At 36.8% G+C, this 23,079-nt stretch overlaps 1 protein-coding gene across 1 annotated transcript in view; it reads right to left on the bottom strand.

The window, feature by feature from the left end:
- Nucleotides 1-23,079, bottom strand: part of CFAP91 (cilia and flagella associated protein 91) — a 72,190-nt gene that overhangs the window by 30,679 nt on the left and 18,432 nt on the right. The window contains exons 8-12 of the mRNA XM_079155371.1: nucleotides 20,189-20,346; nucleotides 18,468-18,650; nucleotides 17,421-17,563; nucleotides 7,815-7,931; nucleotides 272-343 (exon numbers count right to left, since the gene is read on the bottom strand). Coding sequence (XP_079011497.1) covers nucleotides 272-343; nucleotides 7,815-7,931; nucleotides 17,421-17,563; nucleotides 18,468-18,650; nucleotides 20,189-20,346 — 673 coding nt within the window. The remainder of the gene's footprint in view (nucleotides 1-271; nucleotides 344-7,814; nucleotides 7,932-17,420; nucleotides 17,564-18,467; nucleotides 18,651-20,188; nucleotides 20,347-23,079) is intronic.

The following is a 23,079-nucleotide window of genomic DNA, read 5'->3' as shown; positions in this document are numbered from 1 at the left end:
GTCGAATAGGTAATTCCAGGGATGACATAAGTTTCATACTGCCTTATTTACAACTGTGACAAGAAGCAGTCAGGTCCTTCTACTCCTTAACACTGGGCCACCCACCTGGACAAACAATAGCACCAGAAGGGGATGGGTAGGTGAATTAGGAGGATAGCTGAACAGGATAGCAGGATGCAAGAGGGAGTTCACCCCAAGGAACCAAGCACATATGCATTCTAAAAACCTCATCCTCAAAGGAGAAACACAGTCTGTAGTTGGACCTACACACCATGTTCTGAACGACTCGGCCCCGGAGTAAGCTTTGAAGGTAGATCACAGCCATTTCTACGTCTTCTTCTTCCTGAAAGAACAAAGGGAGAAGAACCAAGCATCTTGAGAACAGCAGCAGTCCAAGCATCAAATATTTTTTGAAGATTTATTTCAAGCAAGAAATGATGCTAGATGCCAAAAGAATTTAAAGTGAAATAAAGCACAATCTCTGCCCTCATTAAATATGTAATATTTCAAATAATGTTACTTATTGTATCAGTAACATATTATTTTTTCATCATAATACATCATTACAAGATGATATTAAAGCAAAAAAAAAAAAAATGATAAGACTGCTATTATCCTTTCAAATTAGGCCATTTCCAAAAAACAAAATCTTTCTAGAAGCAACAAAGTATTGCTTAAAATATTCTTTTATCTATAGTATTTTCATGTTTAATCATGAGTTAGCAAAGAATATAACTAGTCCGCATTGGGATGAGGTACTTCTCACAGGAATTTAACTAATTGGTAAAATCAGAATACACTGGAGGAGATAATCTACAAAAATCACCTTTAATAACTGTGTAAAGAGCAGAAAGATCAGGATCTGGAAATCGAATTAAGGTGCCTTTCAGTGTAAAAGAAAGTAACAGCCAAGGCCTGCATGATGTCCAGAACAGGGCAGTGTGGCCTATCTGTTGGGAGTGCTTCAGTCCTCTACAGAGGCCACCCATCACAGGTGCCGGCAGGCATTCATGAGAGCTCTTGTCAACCCCTGCCCTGATGTAGCACACTGGCCTTCTGAGCACAGCTGGACATTTTGCGGGGAATGCCCTCTACAAAGAGATGCTGTGCTGGCCAGGCAGAGAGAGAGCTCAATCTACCAGCAGGTCTATTTCTCTCAATAAATAACTTTGCACTGTGGCATCTTGAGCAGTTTTTTAACCAACTCTGGCATCTTGCCCAAGGTGAGTTTGGTGAGAAGTGGCCCTGGTTAGGGGGACTTGCCCAGAAGCCAGTCTCTCCTTGTGACACCTCTGGCATTCCCTTCCTTCTTGACTCCCAACAGTCCTCGGCCATTCATGTGGGAAGAGAGACGGTATAGTAACTGATTGTCTTTTGATCTTCTTTTTCTACTTGGCATATGTGAAAGATCACCTTCTGACGCCTATTTTTCATCAGAAAATGTTTCATGCTTTCTGATTTTATTCTTTTTTTTCCCATTTTTTTATTAAAAATCATAAATTTACAGAGGGCAATGTTGTTTGATTCATTGTTATTTTTTCCCTTCCCCCCACCCCTCCCACCCCTTTTCCCTCTATACAGTCCTTCCTTCCTCCATTCTTACCACCCTCCTTATCCCTAACCCTAAACCTAACCCTAGCGCTAATGCTAACCCCTCCTACCCCCCATTATATATTCTCATCCACTTATCAGCGAGATCACTCGTCCTTTAGTTTTTTGAGATTGGCTTATCTCACTTAGCATGATATCCTCCGATTTCATCCATTTGCCTGCAAATGCCATAATTTTATCATTCTTCATGGTGGAGTAATATTCCATTGTATATATATGCCACAGTTTCTTTATCCATTCATCAACTGAAGGGCATCTAGGTTGGTTCCACATTCTGCTATGGTGAATTGAGCAGCTATGAACATTGATGTGGCTGTATCTCTGTAGTATGCTGATTTTAAGTCCTTTGGGTATAGGCCAAGGAGTGGGATAGCTGGGTCAAATGGTGGTTCCATTCCAAGCTTTCTGAGGAATCTCCATACCGCTTTCCAGAGTGGCTGCACTAATTTGCAACCCCACCAGCAAAGGTATGAGTGTACCTTTTTCCCCACATCCTCGCCAACACCTATTGTTGCTTATGTTCTTGATAATCGCCATTCTAATCGGGGTGAGATGAAATCTTAGGGTAGTTTTGATTTGCATCTCTTATTACTAAGGATGTTGAATTTTTTCATATATCTGTTGATTGCTTGTACATCTTCTTCTGTGAAGTGTCTGTTCATTTCCTTAGCCCATTTGTTGATTGGATTATTTGTATTATTGGTGTAGAGCTTTTTGAGTTCTTTATAGATTCTGGAGATTAGTGCTCTATCTGAAGTATGAGTGGTAAAGATATTCTCCCACTCTGTAGGCTCTCTCTTCACATTACTGATAGTTTCCTTTGTTGAGAGAAAGCTTTTTAGTTTGAATCTATCCCAGTTATTGATTCTTGCTTTTATTTCTTGTGCTATGGGAGTCCTGTTAAGGAAGTCTGATCCTAAGCCGACATGTTGGAGATTTGGGCCTACTTTTTCTTCTATAAGATGCAGGGTCTCTGGTCTCATTCGGAGGTCCTTGATCCATTTTGAGTTGCTTTTGTGCAGGGTGAGAGATAGGGGTTTAATTTCATTCTGTTGAATATGGTTTTCCAGTTTTCCCAGCACCATTTGTTGAAGAGGCTATCTTTTCTCCATTGCATGTTTTTGGCCCCTTTGTCTAGTATGAGAAAATTGTATTTATTTGGGTTAGTGTCTGTGTCCTCTATTCTGTACCATTGATCTACCTTTCTATTTTGGTACCAATACTATGCCGTTTTTGTTACTATTGCTTTGTAATAGAGTTCAAGATCTGGTATTGCGATACCCCCTGCTTCGCTCTTTCTACTGAGGATTGCTTTAGCTATTCTGGGTTTCTTATTCTTCCAGATGAATTTAATAATTGCTTGCTCTATTTCTGTAAGGTACATCATTGGGATTTTAATTGGAATTGCATTGAATCTATATAGCACTTTTGGTAGTATGGCCATTTTGACAATATTAATTATTCCTATCCATTAACATGGGAGATCTTTCCATCTTCTAAGGTTTTCTTTAATTTCTTTCTTTAGTGTTCTGTAGTTCTCATTGTAGAGGTCCTTCACCTCTTTTGTGAGATTGATTCCCAAGTATTTTATTTTTTTTGATGCTATTGCGAATGGGGTAGTATTCCTAATTTCTCTTTCTGAAGATTCATCACTTACGTATAAAAATGCATTGGATTTATGAGCATTGATCTTGTAACCTGCTACTTTACTGACTTCACTTATGAGTTCTAAGAGTTTTCTGGTGGAATTTCCAGGTTCCTCTAAATATATAATCATGTCATCAGCAAAAGGGATAGTTTGAGTTCCTCTTTTCCAATTCGTATCCCTTTAATTTCTTTGGTTTGTCTAATTGCTCTGGCTAGAGTCTCAAGAACAATGTTGAATAGAAGTGGTGAAAGAGGGATCCCTGCCTTGTTCCAGTTTTTAGGGGGAATGCTTTCAGTTCTTCACCATTTAGAATGATATTGGCCATGGGCTTAGCATAGATGGCCTTCACAATGTTAAGGAATGATCCCACTACCCCAATTTTTTCTAGTGTTTTGAGTATGAAGGGATGCTGTATTTTATCGAATGCTCTTTCTGCATCTATTGAAATAATCATGTGATTCTTAACTTTTAGTCTGTTGATATGGTGAATGACATTTATTGATTTCCGGATGTTGAACCAACCTTGCATCCCTGGGATAAAACCCACTTGTTCGTGGTGCACTATCTTTTTAATATATTTTTGTATGTGATTTGCTAAAATTTTGTTGAGAATTTTTGCGTCAATGTTCATTAAGGATATTGGTCTGAAATTTTCTTTCCTCGATGTGTCTCTGTCTGGTTTAGGTATCAGGGTGATATTGGCTTCATAGAATGAGTTTGGGAGGGTTCCCTCCTCTTCTATTTTATGGAATACTTTGAGAAGTATTGGAGGGAGCTCTTCTTTAAAGGTTTTGTAGAACTCGGCTGAGAACCCATCTGGTCCCGGACTTTTCTTTGTTGGTAGGCTTTTGATGACCTATTCTATTTCATTGCTTGAAATTGATTTATTTAAGTTGTGTGTGTCCTCCTCGTTCAGTTTAGGCAATTCATATGTCTCTAGAAACTTGTTGATGTCTTCGAGGTTTTCTGTTTTGTTGGAGTATAGATTTTCAAGATAGCTTCTAATTATGTTTTGTATTTCACTTGTGTCTGTTATGATATTTCCTTGTTCATTCCAAATTTTAGTAATTTGAGTTTTTTCCCTCTTTCTCTTTGTTAGTGTGACTAAGGGTTTATCAATTTTGTTTATTTTTTCAAAGAACCAACTATTTATTTTGTTAATTTTTCCGATTGTTTCTTTTGTTTCAATTTCGTTGATTTCGGCTATGATTTTAACTATTTCCTGTCTTCTACTATTTTTGGTGTTGGTCTGCTCCTCTTTTTCTAGGGCTTTGAGCTGTAATGTTAAGTCGTTTATTTGTTGATTTCTACTTCTTTTGTTGAATGCGCCCCATGAAATAAATCTTCCTCTAAGTACTGCTTTCATAGTGTCCCAGAGATTTTGATATGATGTGTCTTTGTTCTCATTTACTTCTAGAAATTTTTAAATTTCCCTCCTGATGTCTTCTGTTATCCATTCATCGTATAATAGTGTATTATTTAATCTCCAAGTATTGGAGAAGTTTCTGTTTTTTATTCTGTCATTTATTTCTAATTTCAGTCCATTATGATCTGATAGAGTACAAGGTAGTATCTCTATCTTCTTGTATTTGCTAACAGTAGCTTTGTGGCATAAAACATGGTCTATTTTAGAGAAGGACTCATGTGCTGCTGAGAAGAAAGTGTATTCATTCTTTGTTGGATGGTATATTCTATATAAGTCAGTTAAGTCTAAATTGTTGATTGTGTTATTGAGATCTATGGTTTCTTTATTCAATTTTTGTTTGGACGATCTATTCAGCAGTGAGAGAGGTGTGTTAAAATCACCTAGTATTATTGTGTTGTGGTCTATTTGATTTCTGGAATTGAGAAGGATTTGTTCGACGTACATGGATGAGCCAATGTTCGGGGCATAGATATTTATGACTGTTTTGTCTTGCTGATTTATGCTTCCCTTAAGCAGTATGTAATGTCCTTCTTTATCCCTTCTGACTAGTTTTGGCTTGAAGTCCACATTATCTAAAATGAGGATGGATACTCCAGCTTTTTTGCTGTGTCCGTGTGCATGGTTGTTTTTTCCCATCCTTTCACCTTTAGTCTATGGGCATCTCTTTCTATGAGATGAGTCTCTTGCAGGCAGCATATTGTTGGATTTTTCTTTTTAATCCAATCTGCCAGTCTATGTCTTTTGATTGATGAGTTCAGGCCATTAACATTCACAGTTATTATTGTGATATATTTGTATTCCTAGTCATTGGACTCATTTTTGTTTTTTGACATGATTTGGTTTCTCCTTTATTTGGCTATTCCTTTAGGCTAGTTCCTCCCGTTGCTGATTTACATCGTTGTTTTTCATCTCTTCCTCATGGAATATTTTGCTGAGAATGTTCTGTAATGCCAGCTTTCTTTTTGTAAATTCCTTTAGTTTTTGTTTATCATGGAAGGATCTTATCGTCAAATCTGAAAGTAAGTTTTGCTGGGTATAAAATTCTTGGTTGGCATCCATTTTCTTTCAGGGCTTGAAAAATGTTGTTCCAGGCCCTTCTAGCTTTTTAGGGTCTGGATTGAAAAATCTGCTGATCTTCTTATTGGTTTCCCCCGAATGTAATCTGATTCTTTTCTCTCGCGGCCTTTAAAATTCTGTTTTTATTTTGTATGTTAGGTATTTTCATAATAATGTGCCTTGGTGTAGGTCTGTTGTAATTTTGTATATTTGGAGTCCTATAAGCCTCTTGTACTTGGATTTCCATTTCATTCTTCAGATTTGGTAAATTTTCTGATATTATTTCATTGAATAGATTGTTCATTCCTTTGGTTTATTTCTCTAAGCCTTCCTCAATCCCAATTATTCTTAAATTTGGCCTCTTCATGATATCCCATAATTCTTGTAGATTCTGTTCATGATGTCTTACCATCTTTTCTGTTTGGTCAACCTTGTTTTCAAGATTAAATATTTTGTCTTCAATATCTGAGGTTCTGTCTTCCAGGTGATCTATCCTATTGGTTATGCTTTCTATGGAGTTTTTAACTTGATTTATTGTTTCCTTCATTTCAAGGATTTCTGTTTGGTTTTTTTTCAGTATCTCTAACTCTATTGAAATGCTCTTTTGCTTCCTGTATTTGCTCTTTTAACTGTTGATTGGTGCGATCATTTAATGCCTGCATATGTTCTTTCATCTCCTCGTTTGCTTCCCTGATTGTTTTAATTATGTACATTCTGAACTCCCTTTCTGACATTTCTTCTGCTGTGCTGTCATTGGGTTTTATTGATATAGTATCTAGGTTTGTTTCGGACATTTTCTTCCCTTGTTTTCTCATATTGGTCAGATGTTAGTGGGACTCTGATATTGTAGATTTCCTCTATTGGCTTATAGTGTCCCTGTAGATTTCCAGTGTATCACCTACCAGCCTTCAGTAGCCTGAAGTCTTGGATTAACTTGATAATGTAATGCTTCCGAAGAACGCTGCCCCTAGCCCACTACTGGTTCCAGGGAGAGAGACCTGGAGAGGTCTCTTGCTGCCCAGCCCTGGTCCCAGAGGCTGTTTGCAGGTCGGAGGTCTCCACTGGCTTGGGGACTTGTAGCTGGCTCTGTGTAGACAGGCTCTCACTTGGTGGTTTGCCCCGAGAAGCTAGCCTAGAGAGGCACTTCCCGCCGGAGGGGGCTCAGCTGCTTGGGGAAGTCCCTGGCGCCCTGTGCTGGTCTCTGAAGCAACCTGCGGGCAGGCCGGAGTTGGCCGCACGTGCTGCTTCTGTGCAGAAAGGCTCTCACTGGGGGGCCTGCTCCGCGAGGCTGGAGAATCTGGCCCTGTGGGAGAAGCCCACCGCCAGAGTGCTCAGAGCTGCCTAGAGGAAACTCTATCTGCCCTGTCCTACTCTAATAAGCCACCCGAATCCGGGCCTGCTGCCCAGCTGAGCTTCACTGGGTGGGGGAGACTCACCCCGTGGTTCTATTTTAGTCCAAGTCTCTCAATGCCTCCCCTTCTTGAATCCTGGGTTCTGGAGCAACTGGAGATGCAGTCACCCTCTAGTCCGCCATCTTGGATCACCCCGTGGAAAAAGCCTGCAGCTGGAGGGGGGCAAGTCTGCCTGGAGAGGTCTCTGGCTGCCCAGCCCTGGTCCCAGAAGCTGCTTGCGGGTTGGAGGTCTCCGCTGGCTTGGGGACTTGTGACTGGCTCTGCGTCGAAAGGCTCTCACTGGGCGGTCTGCCCCGAGAAGCTAGCCTAGAGAGGCGCTTCCCGCTGGAGGGTGCTCGGCTGCTTGGGGCTGATTTTATTCTTGAAAAAGATTAGGTTTAGACTTTACTTCATTTCACTATGCCTAGTTTTACATGTAGTTGATGTTTGATATATAAGAATAAAGACGAAATCAACTTTAAATCAGAACTTGACAGAACAAATGTGTTTTTTTCTATATAGTTCCTTGCCTTAATAAATATGTAATATAAAATTTTAAAAAATAAAATAAAGCAGAACTTGAGAAACTGTTAAATTAGATTTCTTTCCAACCCAAACTATCCTAAAAATGAACTGACTACAATACGGAATTCTGAATTTCAAATAAAAGTTTCAAACTTACATTGGAACTCATTTCCAAGGTTGGAGTTGGAAGCCGAGGCTCAGGTATGGGGTTTCTTTGAAGGAGGCGCAGAGGTTTCTTTGCTTCCAGAGCTTTATTCTTCTTTTCCAATAGTGCCTGAAATAATGCCAACTAATGTCATCCCTTTGCTTTGTATTCTCCTCCACTAACAGATCGAGGCTGCAGATCTGAATATTAATCAGAAATAATATTTCTATGGCTCTGGCACATTAGCTTGAGAAAGTACAAACTGGGGTGTATGCATTTCCCACGGGGTGCTATGATACTCCTAAGGAAAGGGTAAACACTGAATAAATATGGCACGTATTCTTAGGGAATCTACTTTAATCAAAGATTTGGGGATTTAAAGGATTTTTTGGTGTGTATATGGTACTGGGTATCAAACCCAGGGTCTTGCATGTGCTAGGAAGTGTTCTACCACTATGTTTCAACCCCATCCCCCTTTGGAGTTTTTAAAAGGTTCTGACTTATGTGCACACAAGCAAAACTCCAACTCCTGTTTTTCCACATGAGCTAATTTGCTGTTTCATATGAATACCTGAGCATTAGGAAAATTTCCTATGCAGCACATGATTGAAGTTTTTGGTATGTCTCATTGTTACTAGGGAAACTGAAGCCCAATAGATGCCAAACATCTCAAAGTGGAGAAGAGATCTTTCCTTTGGCCTTGAAACCTGAACATCCAGACTTTTATTTCCACAATCTCTGAGTACTGGGGATTCGAACGCGGGCCTCCCGCATGAGAGGCAGGCACTCTAAGAGATGGGCTATTCGGTCTGCACTTGAACATCCAGACTTTTAAAAAATTAACTTGTTTTCTAGTGAAAGAGTATATGTGTGTTTGTATTTTTTACATATTTTTTTAAAACTTTTGATCACTGAAAGTCCTGTGCAAATAACACACAATGTAAGATTTTGCTCACTGTTTCTAATTTAGCTCATGGGGAATATTTTAAAGTTAGAAGTACCAAAAATTCTGATTGTCATTTTAAAATCACACTTCGCTTAATTTTTCATTGTGTAATAAAATTTAACTTATATTTTCCATAAAACATAAATACTATTTTAAACACACACACACACACACACACACACACACACACACCTGAAACTGGTAAAAAAAAATGCAAATTATCAGTAAAATTTAAACCATCTAACTGTGGTTGTAATGGAGTCTCTGAATTTGCCCCCAAAAAAACTGACGGCAAATGATATATCAGCTCTACAATAACCACAACTGGTGAATCCATAGGAAGCAGCAGCAGTCTAAAAGCAATTAATAATTATAAAAGTCTTGAGGGAAGAACCATGAACAATACCACATGAAACCATCTCACAACCAATCATCCATAACGAATTATGTTGATAAGGATGTGGGGAAACAGGCACTTTGTATACTGCTAACATTGATAAATTATTTATGTAAGAACATTTGGCAATATCTTCAAAATAATAAATACACCTCCGTGTGGTCCAGAATTTCCATGTCTAGGAATTTATCTTCTAGATATGTTCGTATAAATGCCAAGTTATATGCAAAAAAGAAAGGTTACTCACTGCAGTATAGTTTAGTTGTTTTGGTTTTTGTTTTCAGGATTGGGGGTTGAACCAGGTGCACTCTACCACTGAGTTACATCCCCACCTCTCTTAACCTTTTATCTTGAGACAAGGTCTAGATAAGTTGTCAGGGGGACCTTGAACCCCCTGCCTTAGACTCCCAAGTAGCTGGGATTACAGGTGTGAAGCACTGTACCTGGTTTGCAGCATTGTTACAATCTATATCTATCAAAAATACATTTTTGTACATTTATACAATGATATCACAAAAGTGTGAAAAATAATATGAAAGTTTTTTGGTAATATTGACGTGAATAGATTTCCAAGATATGCTAAGTAAAAAATGCAAGAGTAGAACAGCATATTTTATCTATTAACATATGAATTATAAAGAATTTTAAAACATACTTATATGTGTTTAGATACATTTGCTAGTACATATTCTAAAATATACTAATGTACATGAACATATATGTTTCTGTGCAGGTACTTATTTAAATACACTCACATATATTTGCTTATATCAAATTTCTCTGACATGAATCTAATAACGTGATTTTCCTCTAGAGAAAAAACTGCATGACTCAGACAGGGATGTAAGAAAAACAGTTAATACTCTTAAACAACTCATGAATTTTGAACTATGTAATATGTTTCTTAGTCAACAAATTAATTAATTTTAATACAAGAAAAAATGAGGGGCTGGGGTTGTAGCTCAGAATAGAATGCTTATCTAGCATATGTGAGGCATTGGGTTTGATCCTCAGCACCACATAAAAATAGATAAACAAAGTAAAGGTATTATGTCCATCTACAACTAAAAAAATGTAAAAAAAAAAAAAATGAAAAAATATCCAAATTAAAAAGAAAAAAAATTCACAGAATTGTCACAATTGAAAGATAAACATTGGGTCAAGAAATCCCATGAAAATAATAATCAAACAAAAATGAGATTTTCTTTGATCTCAGACTCATAATTATCTTGAAAAGTGGAGCTGAGAAAGAATAAGTGTGAAGGAACATGAGAATATTTGAGAAATTGTTTTTTAATCAAACAATACATTTTAATATGCTCAAAAGGCAAATTTAAAGAACTGTATTTTACCCAGGGATTTTATAAATAGAAGAACAGGTGGACTGGTAGATTTTTTAGTCTATTTTATGACATAGGCAATTTCACAAAGCATCAGGAACATATTCCAGCCTAAATTTTGACCAAACTGGCCTGAAAATACTACACTGTGGCAACTTTTTACACTCTTCTGAATATTTCTCCTCCATGATTTCTACGACATAGCTCATAAAATATTTTTTAAGAACTCCTTACTCGGGCTGGTAAGGAGTTGGTAGAGTGCTTGCCTCGAAAGCACAAGGCCCTGGGTTCAATCCCCAGCACCGCCAAAAAAAAAAAAAAAAAAAGATGTGTTAAAAACTCCTTACTCACAGAAAAACAAAGGTAAGAATTATAGCAGATTTCTAGTCAGAAACAATGTAAGCAAGAAAAAAGTGGAGTAAAATCTTTGAAGAGAAATTTATAAAGAACTTACTAAACTTTACACCAAAAATACAAAGAACCCAATCAATAAATGGGACAAGGAACTGGACAGACACTTTACAGAAGAACACATACAGGCAATTAATAAATATATGAAAAAGTGTTCAACATCTCTAGTAATTAGAGAAATGCAAATTAAAACATCTCTGATCTTACTCCAATCAGAAGGCTAGTATCAAGAACACAAACAAATAATAGATGTTGGTGAAGATGTGGGGAAAAAGGCACACTTTTACATTGCTGGTGGACTTGCAAATTGGTGCAGCCACTCTGGAGAGCAGTGTGGAGAATTCTCAGAAAACTTGGAATGGACCCACCTTTTGACCCAGTTATCCCACTCCTTGGTTTATACCCAAAGGACTTAACATCAGCATAATACAGTAACACAGCCATATCAATGTTTTTAGTGTCTCAGTTCACAATAGCTAGATTGTGGAACCAACCTAGATGCCAATCAGCAGATGAATGGATAAAGAAACTGTAGTATATATACACAATGGAATATTATTCAGCCATAAAGAAGAAGAATATTATGGCATTTGCAAATAAATGGATGGAATTGGAGAATATCATACTAAGAGAAATAAGTCAATCCCAAAAAACCAAAGGCCGAATGTTTTCCCTGATAAATGGAGAATGATATATAATGGGGGTGGGGGTGTGGGGAGTGAGAGAAGAATGGGGGAACTTCAGATTATGTAGAAAGAAATGAGAGGGAGGGGGTATGAAAAATGGTGGAATGAGACAGACATCATTATACTATGTACATGTATGATTACATGAATGGTATGGATCTACATAGAAATGAAATGAAGTACCCCATTTGTGTACAATGAATCAAAATGAGGTCTGTAAAAAATTAAAAAATAAATAATTTTTAAAAATTTAAAAAATCTTTGAAGAGTTGAAAGAGGAAGGAAAACAAATTACAATTCTATATCTAGCAAAATCACTCTTCAAAACTTAAAAAAAAATTAAAATCAAAACTTCTTGTATTTCAAAGGGTATTATTAAGAAAGTAAATGGGAGAAAACTTTGTGAATCATCTATTTGATAAGGGTCGGGTCTTCAGAACATAGTACTTTTAAAAATACTTTATCACCAGCACTTTCATAAATATGGTTCTGGATTTTTAAAATAATGTAAACCTTAAGCTAAGAAGATACATCATCCGGACATAAGCCTCATATTTACTGAATCTCTTCAATATTCCAAACTGGGAGATTCCATATAATTGCATCTTACTCCAAATCCAAAAGGGTAGATAAAAACAAGTACATTAAAATAATATGAAGCCTCAGATGCCTAGAGCTACAACAAACAGCAAACACAGCCCAGCTTCTAACCAAATTAATATAAATTCCAAACTGCGGCTTATTTATCTCAGTTACCATTACATTAGCCCAGATGTTAAGCTATCAACAAAAAATTAAAAGGTCTGCCAAAAAAAAAAAAAAAAACAAACAAAAAATATGATTTGGATAAACAAAGCAACCAGACTGACATATGACATTCATGTTGGAATTATCAAACAGGAATTTAAAATAATTATAATTAGTATGTTAAGGAACTTAATGAAAAACAAAGATGGAAATTTTAAAATAGAATAAAAAAGTAAGGCTAGAAATCAAAATACAGTAAGAGAAATGAAGGATGCCTTCAACAGGCTCATAAGTAGACTTGATGCAATCAAGGAAAGAATCAAGGAACTTGAAGATAAGTCATTAAAAACTTCCCAAACTGAAATGCAAAAAGAAAACAGAAGGTAGAGAAGAAAACAGAAAAACATTAATGAATTATGAGATAATATCAAACAGTACAACATAGGCAAAATTAGAAAGCCAGATGGAGAAGAAAAAGAAGAAATGGAGCAAGAGAAATATTTTAAGTAATAATGGCTGAAAACTACCCAAAATTACACTGAAGGCACCAAACCAGAGATCCAGAAAGCTTAGGGAATCCTAAGCAAGATACATACCTTAAATAAAACAAACAAATAAATAGACTTATAATATTTAAATTAAATAAAAGCAGAAACAAAGAAAAAAAATCTTGAAAGAAACCAGAGGAAAAAATACCTTAAGCTCAGAGGAATAAAGAGAAGAATGACAGTAAATTTCTAATCAGAAACAATGCAAGCAAGAAGAAAGGAGAGTGAAATCTTTAAAATGTTAAAAAACATACAAATTCTATATATATCTAGCAAAATGATTCTTCAAAACTAAAAAGATCAAAATTAATTTTTGTGTGTGTGTTTTAAAGCATATTTATTAAGAAAATGAAAAGACAATCCACCGAATGGGAGAAAACTTTGGAAATCACATATCTGATAAGGGTCCAGTCTCCAGAATATACAATAAACTCTTACAATTCAACAATAAAACAAAATGTTTTAAATGGGTAAAGGATCTGAATAGACATGTCTTCAAAAAAGATACAAATTACCAACAGGTACTTAAAAAGATGCTTGACTTTATTAATCATTAGGGAAATGCAAGTAAAAATTACAATGAGTTATCACCTCACACATACTGTTCAAACATAATAAAAAAAAAGATAGATGTAAAGGTTGTGGAGAAACTGGAACTCTCACACATCGTTGATGTGAATATAAGACAGTCTGGCAGTTTCTCAAAAGTAAAACATAAGTTACCATAGGACCCAACAATGCCACTCCTAAAGATATGCCCAAGAGAACTGAAAACATGTCCACACAGAAACCTGAACACAAAAGTGCACTGTAGCATTACTTGTAATAGCCAATAATAGAAACAATTCAAATATTCATTAGCTGATGAGTGGATAAATACAATGTGGCTTATCCATGTGATGGAATATTATGCAGTCATAAAAAGAATGGAGTACTGAGATGTACTAGAAAATGGCTTAACCTTAAAATGCTATGCTAAGTGAAAGAAGCCAAATACAAAAATCCATTTAATGCATGATTCAATTTACACAAGATGCTCAGCATAAGCAAATCCAAAATGAGAAAGTAGAATATTGGTTGTGAGGGGATGAGGATGATACATTTTAAAAGGGTAGATTTTTATTGTATGTGAATTATACCTCCCTCCCTCTACAATAGTAAAGGAGAAAGACTCAAAATAAATAGAAACTGAAGTTCGCTGCCAGACCCATGTAAGAAACAATAAAACAAGTTATTCAGGTTAGAAACTTATATGTATGTAGAAATACATAAATAAAGGAAGGATGGCAGAGAAAGAATAAATAAAATTAAATTAAATCTTTTCTTATTTTTCTAATTTCTAATTGAACTAAAAGATTACCATTTGTTAAAGCAGTAAGAGTAAAAATGTATTGGGTGCTTACAACTTTTAAATCAAAGCAATCACAGGGATGAGAGACAGGAAATAGGAAATCTGCTATCAGGTACCTGTCTTATACATTGAGAGGTATAGTATGATTTAAAGGTGGACTTTGATTATTTTATATGTATAATTATATACTAGTTCACAAAGAAAGCCTCACTAAATTTCAAAGAAGAGATATCACGTAGATTATTAGCTCTGATCACAGTGGAATTGAGTAAGTTAACTGGAAAAATGAGTTAAAATTCCTACATATTTGGAAATTTCAAAAAACACTGTTAAATACTCACAAATTCAAAAACCACAATGAACATTTTTAGTTATTAAAATAATAATGACAAACACTACATATCAAAACTAATGGATTGCAGCAAAAATCAGCATTTTGCATGAAATGTTCAGCTTTAAATACCTATATAAATTTGATAAGTGCCAGAAAAAATTCAACAAAGACACATTAAGACCTTAAGGATCCTTTGCTGAGAGAAAGCTTTTTAGTTTGAATCTATCCCAGTTATTGATTCTTGTTTTAAGAGCCTACAGAGTGGGAGAAAATCTTTGCCACTCATACGTCAGATAGAGCACTAATCTCCAGAATCTATAAAGAACTCAAAAAACTCTACACCAATAATACAAATAACCCAATCAACAAATGGGCTAAGGAAATGAACAGACGCTTCACAGAAGATCTACAATCAACAGATATATGAAAAAATGTTCAACATCTCTAGTAATAAGAGAAATGCAAATCAAAACTACACTAAGATTCCATCTCACCCAATTAGAACGGTGATTATAAAGAATACAAGTAACAACAGGTGTTGGCGAGGATGTGGGGAAACAGGTACGCTCATACATTGCTGGTGGGGCTGCAAGATGGTGCAGCCACTCTGGAAAGCAGTGTGGAGATTCCTTAGAAAACTTGGAATGGAACCACCATTTGACCCAGCTATCCCACTCCTTGGCCTATACCCAAAGGACTTAACATCAGCATACTACAGAGATACAGCCACATCAATGTTCATAGCTGCTCAATTCACAATAGCCAGATTGTGGAACCAACCTAGATGCCCTTCAATTGATGAATGGATAAAGAAACTGTGGTATATATATGCAATGGCATATTACTCAGCTATAAAGAATAATAAAATTATGGCATTTGCAGGCAAATGGATGAAATCAGAGAATATCATGCTAAGTGAGATAAGCCAATCTCAAAAAACCAAAGGACAAAAGATCTCCCTGATAAGCAGATGATGACACATAGTTGGGGGGTGGGAAGGAGGTAAGAATGGAGGAAGGAGGGACTGTATAGAGGGAAAAGAGGGGTGGGAGGGATGGGGGGAAGGAAAAAATAACAGAATGAATGAAACACTATTATCCTATGTAAAAGTACGACTACACAAATGGTATGACTTTATTTCATGTACAGAGAAACAGTATGTATCCCATTTGTGTACAATAAAAATAAATTTTAAAAAAAGACCTTAAGTAAATTAGGAATAAAAGGGGACTTCCATAAACTCACAAAAATCGTCCACAAAACATTCTTACACATCATACTAAGTGGAGAAAAACTAAAAGCATTTCCTCTAAAATCAGGAACAAGACAAGACTGTCTACCTCATCACTATTATTCAATATAGTCCTCAAAACATTAGCTAGAGTGATCAGGCAACAAGAGGAGATCAAAGGGATACAGAGAGGAAAAGAAGACATCAAACTATCTGTGTTTGACAATAATATGATCCTATAACTAGAACATCTGAAAAAAACTCTACCGCAAGATGTCTATCTAGAGCTTATAAATGAGTTTGGCAAAGTAGCAGAGTACGATATCAACACCCATAAATCAATAAACTTTCCTATACTCCAACAGTGATTCAGCCAAGGAAGAACTCAGGAAAACCATCCCATTCACAATAACCTCAAAAAATAAAATAAAATAAAATACTTGGAAATTAATCTAACCAAGGAGGTAAAAAGCTCTACAATGAAAATCATAGAACACTGAAGAAAGAAATTGAAGACAACCTTAGAAGATGGGAAGACCTTCCCATGTTCTTGGAAGGGCAGAATCAATATTATCAAAATGGCCATACTACCTAAAGCAATATACAGATTCAATGTAACCCCCATCAGAATACCAATGACATTCTTTCCAGAATTTGGAAAAATAATTCTTAAATTAATACTAAGCAAGAAAAGTAAAGCAGGCTTTTGCTGAAAAAATGTTCAACATCTCTAGCAATTAGAGAAATGCAAGCCAAAACTACTCTAAGATTTCATCTCACTCTAGTTAGAATGGCCATTATCAAGAATACATGCAACAATAAATGTTGGTGAGGATGTGGAGAAAAGGTACACTCATCCATTGCTGCTGGGACTGAAAATTGGTGCAACCGTTATGGAAAGTGGTATGGAGACTCCTCAGAATACTTGGAATGGAACCACCATTTGACCCAGCTATCCCACTCCTTGGTTTATACCCAAAGTATTTAAAAATCAGCTTACTACAGTGATACAGCCACATTAATGTTTATAGCAGCTCAATTCACAATAGCTAAACTATGGAACCAAACTAGGTGCTCTTCGACAGAAGAATGGATAAAGAAAATGTGAGATATATATATATATATATATCACATGCACACACACAATGGAATATTACTCAGCTTTAAAGATGAAATTATGGCATTTGCTGGTAAACAGATGGAACTGGAGAACATTATGCTAAGCAAAATAAGTCAATCCTCAATCCTCAAAAAACCAAATGTCAAATGTTTTCTCTGATATGCAGATGCTAATTCACAATATGGGTAGGGAAGAATAAAGAAACTTTGGATTGTGTAGAGGGGATTGAGAGGAGGGGTGGGGCGGTGGGGATGAGGAGGACAGTAGAATGAGCTGAACATTATTACCCTATATACATGTATGATTACACTACTGGTGTGACTCAGCACCATGTAGAACCAGAGGAGTGAGTTATGCTCCATTTGTGTACAATGTGTCAAAATGCATTCTACTGTCATGTATAATCAATTAGGACAAATAAAAAATTAATTTAAAAAGTTTTAGAGTAAAGCATTTTTCTGCAGAAGTCACACTAGAAGCCTCTTGTCTTCCAGATAACAAAGATACCTTGTGAACCTCTGCCAACTCATAGTCCAGTCTTGCTGCTCTCTTTAGAAAACCAGCTTTAGTGGTAACAACTTTTGGTTTAGGAGTTCTGATTCTTGGTTGTGTCACAAAATCTGGGAGACTTGACTCAAGTTCAACTAGTCCTATGGGAAGGAAGCACATGTTTTTAGTATCCAGTGCTTAGATTTACCATTTCAAACAGATATTGTTGATTTTAGTAGTTGTTTGTGAACTGGCTTCGTTGGAATTGTTGATAAGGTATACTCACATAATAGAATGAACTCCCCCTGAAACGTAAAGCACCTTTCTGTATAATTAACATATATTCTTAGTGTCTTAAACTATAAAACGAGACACACATTCTAAAATAACAATGTTAACCTACAAAAGAACAATAAGTTCCTTTACGATCAACAAGAAAATTAAAAATGCTAAGATACATGTTGCCATCACTCGAAAGAGTATGTTCACCGTGCTGTCACGTTCTGCTCTGGAGATGGCCATTCAGAGCTACAAGTTCAACTGTGTGACGATCAACTCCTGATCTTGGCCATATGATGCTTCAATTTGTCAACTTAAATTTAAACAATTTAAACAAGCCTCTTGAACTTCATAAAAGTAATAGTCCTCTCCATGAATTTATCACCTGACCACCTGCCCATCCCTTTGCCCTCCAGTTTTCTGACATTTCTTTGTTACAGGTTTATTTCATTAGGTATGTTTTGTTTGTTTCATGAACCTGCTATAGATGTTTTTTTCTAGTTAACTTTTGCATAACTTTGACTATTAGCAATATTAAACATTTTCAAATGTTGAGTAGCTAGTTGCATTTACCTTGTTAAATTGTCCTATAGTGTGTCCATTTATTTATTTGGGTCTTAAGAGTTTTTATTGGTTTGTATGAATTCCTATTAATAATCACATTAAATTTGTTCTTTGTTGTTTCCTACAAATATTTTTATTATTTAACTATTCGTCTACAATGATACATTTAATCCACATCTCAGATAACCCCTTATAATAGACTTAAATATGCAAATTGTTTACCTTCATAGGTGTTGAGATAGTAGTTTTTTACTACAAAGTCCTCTGAGTTGTTGTCTGGGAAACGGCCAAGGCGTGATAGAGGTCCATAGACTGGCGATGCATAATCAGAATAATCCTTGATGATATCTCTTCTCTGCAGTTTCCCTTCAATGTTCTTTCCCTTTGCTTCGATCTTTCTGATTGCTAAAAGAAAAAATACCCACATGACTCTCTCCAAAATGTTGTTCTGAATAAGAAATGCAAAATAGTAAACTAATTCTAGTTTCATTCACCGGAAAGCTACTGAACTGAATGAATTTCATGATGTTCACTGGAGCCAGAATGTGACACTAAAAACAGGTCTGCCATGAGACAGGCAGGAGTGACAGAAGCTGGATCAGTTAGTTCTCAACTCATACTAATCACAAATCTTTTATAACTGCAAGCTTTTACAAGCTTTGGGCCAAGAGGTTTTCAAAGAAAGTTTATTAAATTAAGGAAATTCAAAGTAAATGAAAAAGACAAGTTCAGTGAGTGCTAGGAGAATTCTTCCCCACTACAAGGCAATTAAAAGGGAGGACTACAGGTTCATCTTGGTTGACGCCAGAAACTGGAAGGTGACTGTTTAGTTTTCAGACTTGTTTGGCAGTCAGAGGGGAAAGGCTGAGCTGTGCCCACCAGGAGAATTCTCAGCTCAGGAGTCAAGCTTAGTCTTCCACCTGCTCTTTTCCTTTCCTCACAGATCAGTCCCCTTTAACAGCTCCAGGTGTACCCTCAAGGTGTGAGGCATACGACTTGCAGCCATGCGGATATTGTCTGTTTAATTCCCAGTGCTTTTGTGTGGAACTGGGAGTTTTAGAATTAAGTAAAAATAGTTTATATTTTATTATAAGCTATTTATAATTACTTATCTACAAAGTTAGTCAAATCCTTCACTAGTCATGTACCAAAAAGAAAAAAAGGTGGACAACATCTAAATGAATACCTAGTTGTTACTTAAAAGTCATTTTTTCACATCGAGAAGTTAAGTTCACCAAAATAATTTTTAAGTAGTAATTTAATTTTTGTAATTGCTTTTCTTTTGTTAGAAAACTAATAGGTGATTGTTACTTGTATACATATCAGTTGCTGATTTGCGTATAAAGGTAATATAATTTTTAAGTAAATAAATGACATTAAAACTTTCTCAGTTGAGTAAAGTTTTACAATTAAATGTTAATAATTTACAATTTTTAAATAATTTTCACTTGAATTTTATAGTCATTCTTAATCCTGCTCTGAATAAAGTGTAAGCCATATATTTCCTATTTTTATATATAAAGTACAAATACATATGAAGAACATAAACATCTATATAAGATGTCAGTGGTATTTTCCTAATCACAAAAAAAGTATATTTTTAGGAAATAAGTATATTAGGAAAAAAGTATATTTCCAAGGTTACTTTTAGGGGACAATAATGAAAAAAAAAGTTGAGCAATAGGACTCTGTCCAGGGCCTTAGGCATGAATATGAGGAACCATCACTCACCCCCTCCATAACATCAATAACTTAATTACCTATTAGGAGGTGATCGCTTATGTAGAGAGGAACTTTCCTCCACCCTTCTACCTTCGAAAAATAACTCGGCTCTCATCCCTTACCTATTTGATTCACTAGGACCAAAACAGAATTTTATCATAGCTAAATCAGAGAACAAAGCCCCCTTTCCATTTTCTTCCTTCATCATACTACACCATTACTTGATATGTGTGTGTGCTGGATTTGTGCCAGTTTAGCTTCTTTTGCTTCCTGCAGTGTACACCACTTGGCATTCAAGTGCTTCATGTCCAATTCATTTTGACGCTCTTCACGCTTCTTCAGCAGCTCTTTTAAAACTTCCAGGCGAATGTCCTGCAGTCTTCAAGTTAATTACAGAGCATTAAGACATATACAGTATCTCAAAATATGTTGTTCTACTAGAGAACACAAGAATAGTTGCTACAAATGGAATCTTCTTAGTGGGCACCATCTTCATATACTTTTCTAAAAGATCCCTCTAGCAAAAATGTGACCAATGACTTCAGGGAAATAGTGAATCCAACATGATAACAATGTGTGGGTATAGCTGTGAAGGATGAAGAATGGTATGGCAGGCAGGTGGGGTAAAAGAAGGGCTCTCCAGGCAGATTTCTGGGGGATCAAGAAGTCTGTGGACGGTTCCAGGTTGAGTGGTATGTATTGCTGGAGGGTTAAGGAATGCAGAAGTGAGAGAAAATGGGGTGTGGCATGCTCTCTTAAGAGTGAATCTGAAAACGCCAGTGCCCAGTACATAGTAGATACTCAGTAAATCTGTTTCCCTCCCTTTACCTTTAAGTGTTCTCCTAGTGTATCCAGATGATTGCTCAGATAATTTTTTTGTGTTGTGTGGCACTGGGGATTGAACCCAGGGCCTTGTGCCTGTGAGGTAAACACTACCAACTGAGCTATATCCCCAGCTCAGATTACTCAGATATTTCTGAACCAGACTTTGTCTGCCTAAATTCCTGGTGTCCTTTGACTAACTAAAAAAAGTACTCATTTTGATCCCCAAGAAATCTACCCCTTTTCTTACATCTTCTTGCCTCTGCCAATGATTTCTCCTCCAACCATTTCTTGCATTCATTCTCTAGCTTGTGTTTATATCCGCTCTCCTAACTGGGACTCCTTGCAGCTAGTCTCTCCTCCTTCCAAACTTTGTTCCATATAGCTGTCAAGGTTCCCTTTCCTAAAACAGAGCTCTGAAAGCACATTTTACTTTACTTAAAAATTCATGCATTCATTTATTCTCTCACTCATTTGTCAAATATTTAGGAGGCCAGAAACAATGATGTGCAAGATAAGTTGCTGCTCAGGAAGCACTGTGCTCACAGAAGAGGCACAGAAACCAACATGTACAATGCAAGGAGATAAATTCTAGGCTTAGAAGAATGAAAAGGCCTCTGTGGGAGAAGAAAGACAAGCAGGGGAGTGGAGCGGGCGGGGGAAGGCTTCCTTGTGGATGGAGGGAGGCATGAAGTCAGCAGAGCATAGTGGATAAACGAGGCTTGGGGTCTGCCACACAGACCAGGGAAGAGCTAGGCCTCAGCCAAAAGGACTACAGAGCACAAACAGAGCTTTTGAAAATGAATACATGTGGGAGAGTAAGGAAAGCAAATGAGTATGGGGAGGCAGGCACTTTTAAAAATAAGACACAGGCCTGCTGCCACCTTTCTCTCTAGAGCGAGAAATACAGGCATGTTCTGCATAGCGACTCTTAGGTCAAGGGTGAACCCATCTACCATGGTAGTCCAATGGGATCATAATGAGCTGAAAAGTTCCTATCACCTAGTGATGCCACAGGCATCGCAACATCACAGCAAAACACATTACCTTATGCTGGTGTAAACAGCCCTACTATGTATCAGTCATATAAAAGCACAGCACATACAATTATGGACAGTACTTGATAATGGTAATAAACAACTATGTTACTGATTTGTGTACTCACTATATTTTTATCATTAGTTTAAGGTGTACTTCTTCTAAAAAATCAGTTTACTGTAAGACAGTATGCCGTGCTATGCAGGAAGCATCCATTTCCCATCTTCATTAATTGCATCAAGAGCCATACTGTGATGAGTCTGCCATCTGGTTTGTCGAGGCCCTCTCTGTGATGTTCACACAACGATGGAATCACCTAACCACACATTTCTCAGAACATATCCCACACTTAAGCACCCCATGGTCAAGTTTTAAACCTCACCACTTTTACTTTAGTTTCTTCAACTGTAAAAGTGAGATAATATTATCCAGCTCACAGGGTTGTTGTGAGATTTAAATGAGTCAGTGTATACAAAGAGCAAGAGCAGTAGTCTTCAAACTTAACTGTGCTCAAGAATAATTTGTAGGACCCACATTGTTGGGTCCCACATCCTGGGATGGGGCCTGAGAATCTGCATTTCTAACAAACTTCCAGGTAGTGCTGATGTTGCTGGTCTGTGGATCACATGTTGAGAACTACTGACTTAGAACACTGCTTGGCCCATTGTAAGCACATTATAGGGTTACTTGCTCTCTGTCATCATCATCATCATCATCATCATCACTGATATTACTGCCCACCTGAAGGCTTCTTACACATCCTTCCACACCCAGCTCAGCAGCTACCTTTTCCAAATCACCCTTCTCAAACACATTGGACTGTTCTCTCACCTGGGTTCCCCTAGCTCTTGGTGTAGAAAGCAGCACATCGCTGGTAGAACATACCTGAGAGGCGTTGTTCTGAGAGTCTTTTGTCTCATCCTCTGCCCACATTCCTACCTCCAGCCCCAGGAGACCATAACCGAGCTCTGTTGGGCACAGCAGTTTCCCGTCATTCTGTTCCCCATCTCACAGCACAGAGCCCGGCACACAGGAGGAACTCAAAATATGTATATTAAAACTGTCCTCAGTATAACAGAAGTACTTACCTTCTCAGATGATGCCCTTACTCTGACCAGATAAATTTTTAATATTTTTAATATCTTCTGAAAAAGACATTCCTTTCCGAAGTACAGCAATGAATTTAAATTTTTGCGGACAAGATTGGGTAGCTTGACACATACGTTGTTCCCAAACACTATTTTCTATTAAA

Source organism: Sciurus vulgaris (genome assembly GCF_902686455.1).
Source record: "Sciurus vulgaris genome assembly, chromosome: 10".
Taxonomy (NCBI): domain Eukaryota; kingdom Metazoa; phylum Chordata; class Mammalia; order Rodentia; family Sciuridae; genus Sciurus; species Sciurus vulgaris.
This window is presented reverse-complemented; position numbering and strand designations above follow the sequence as displayed.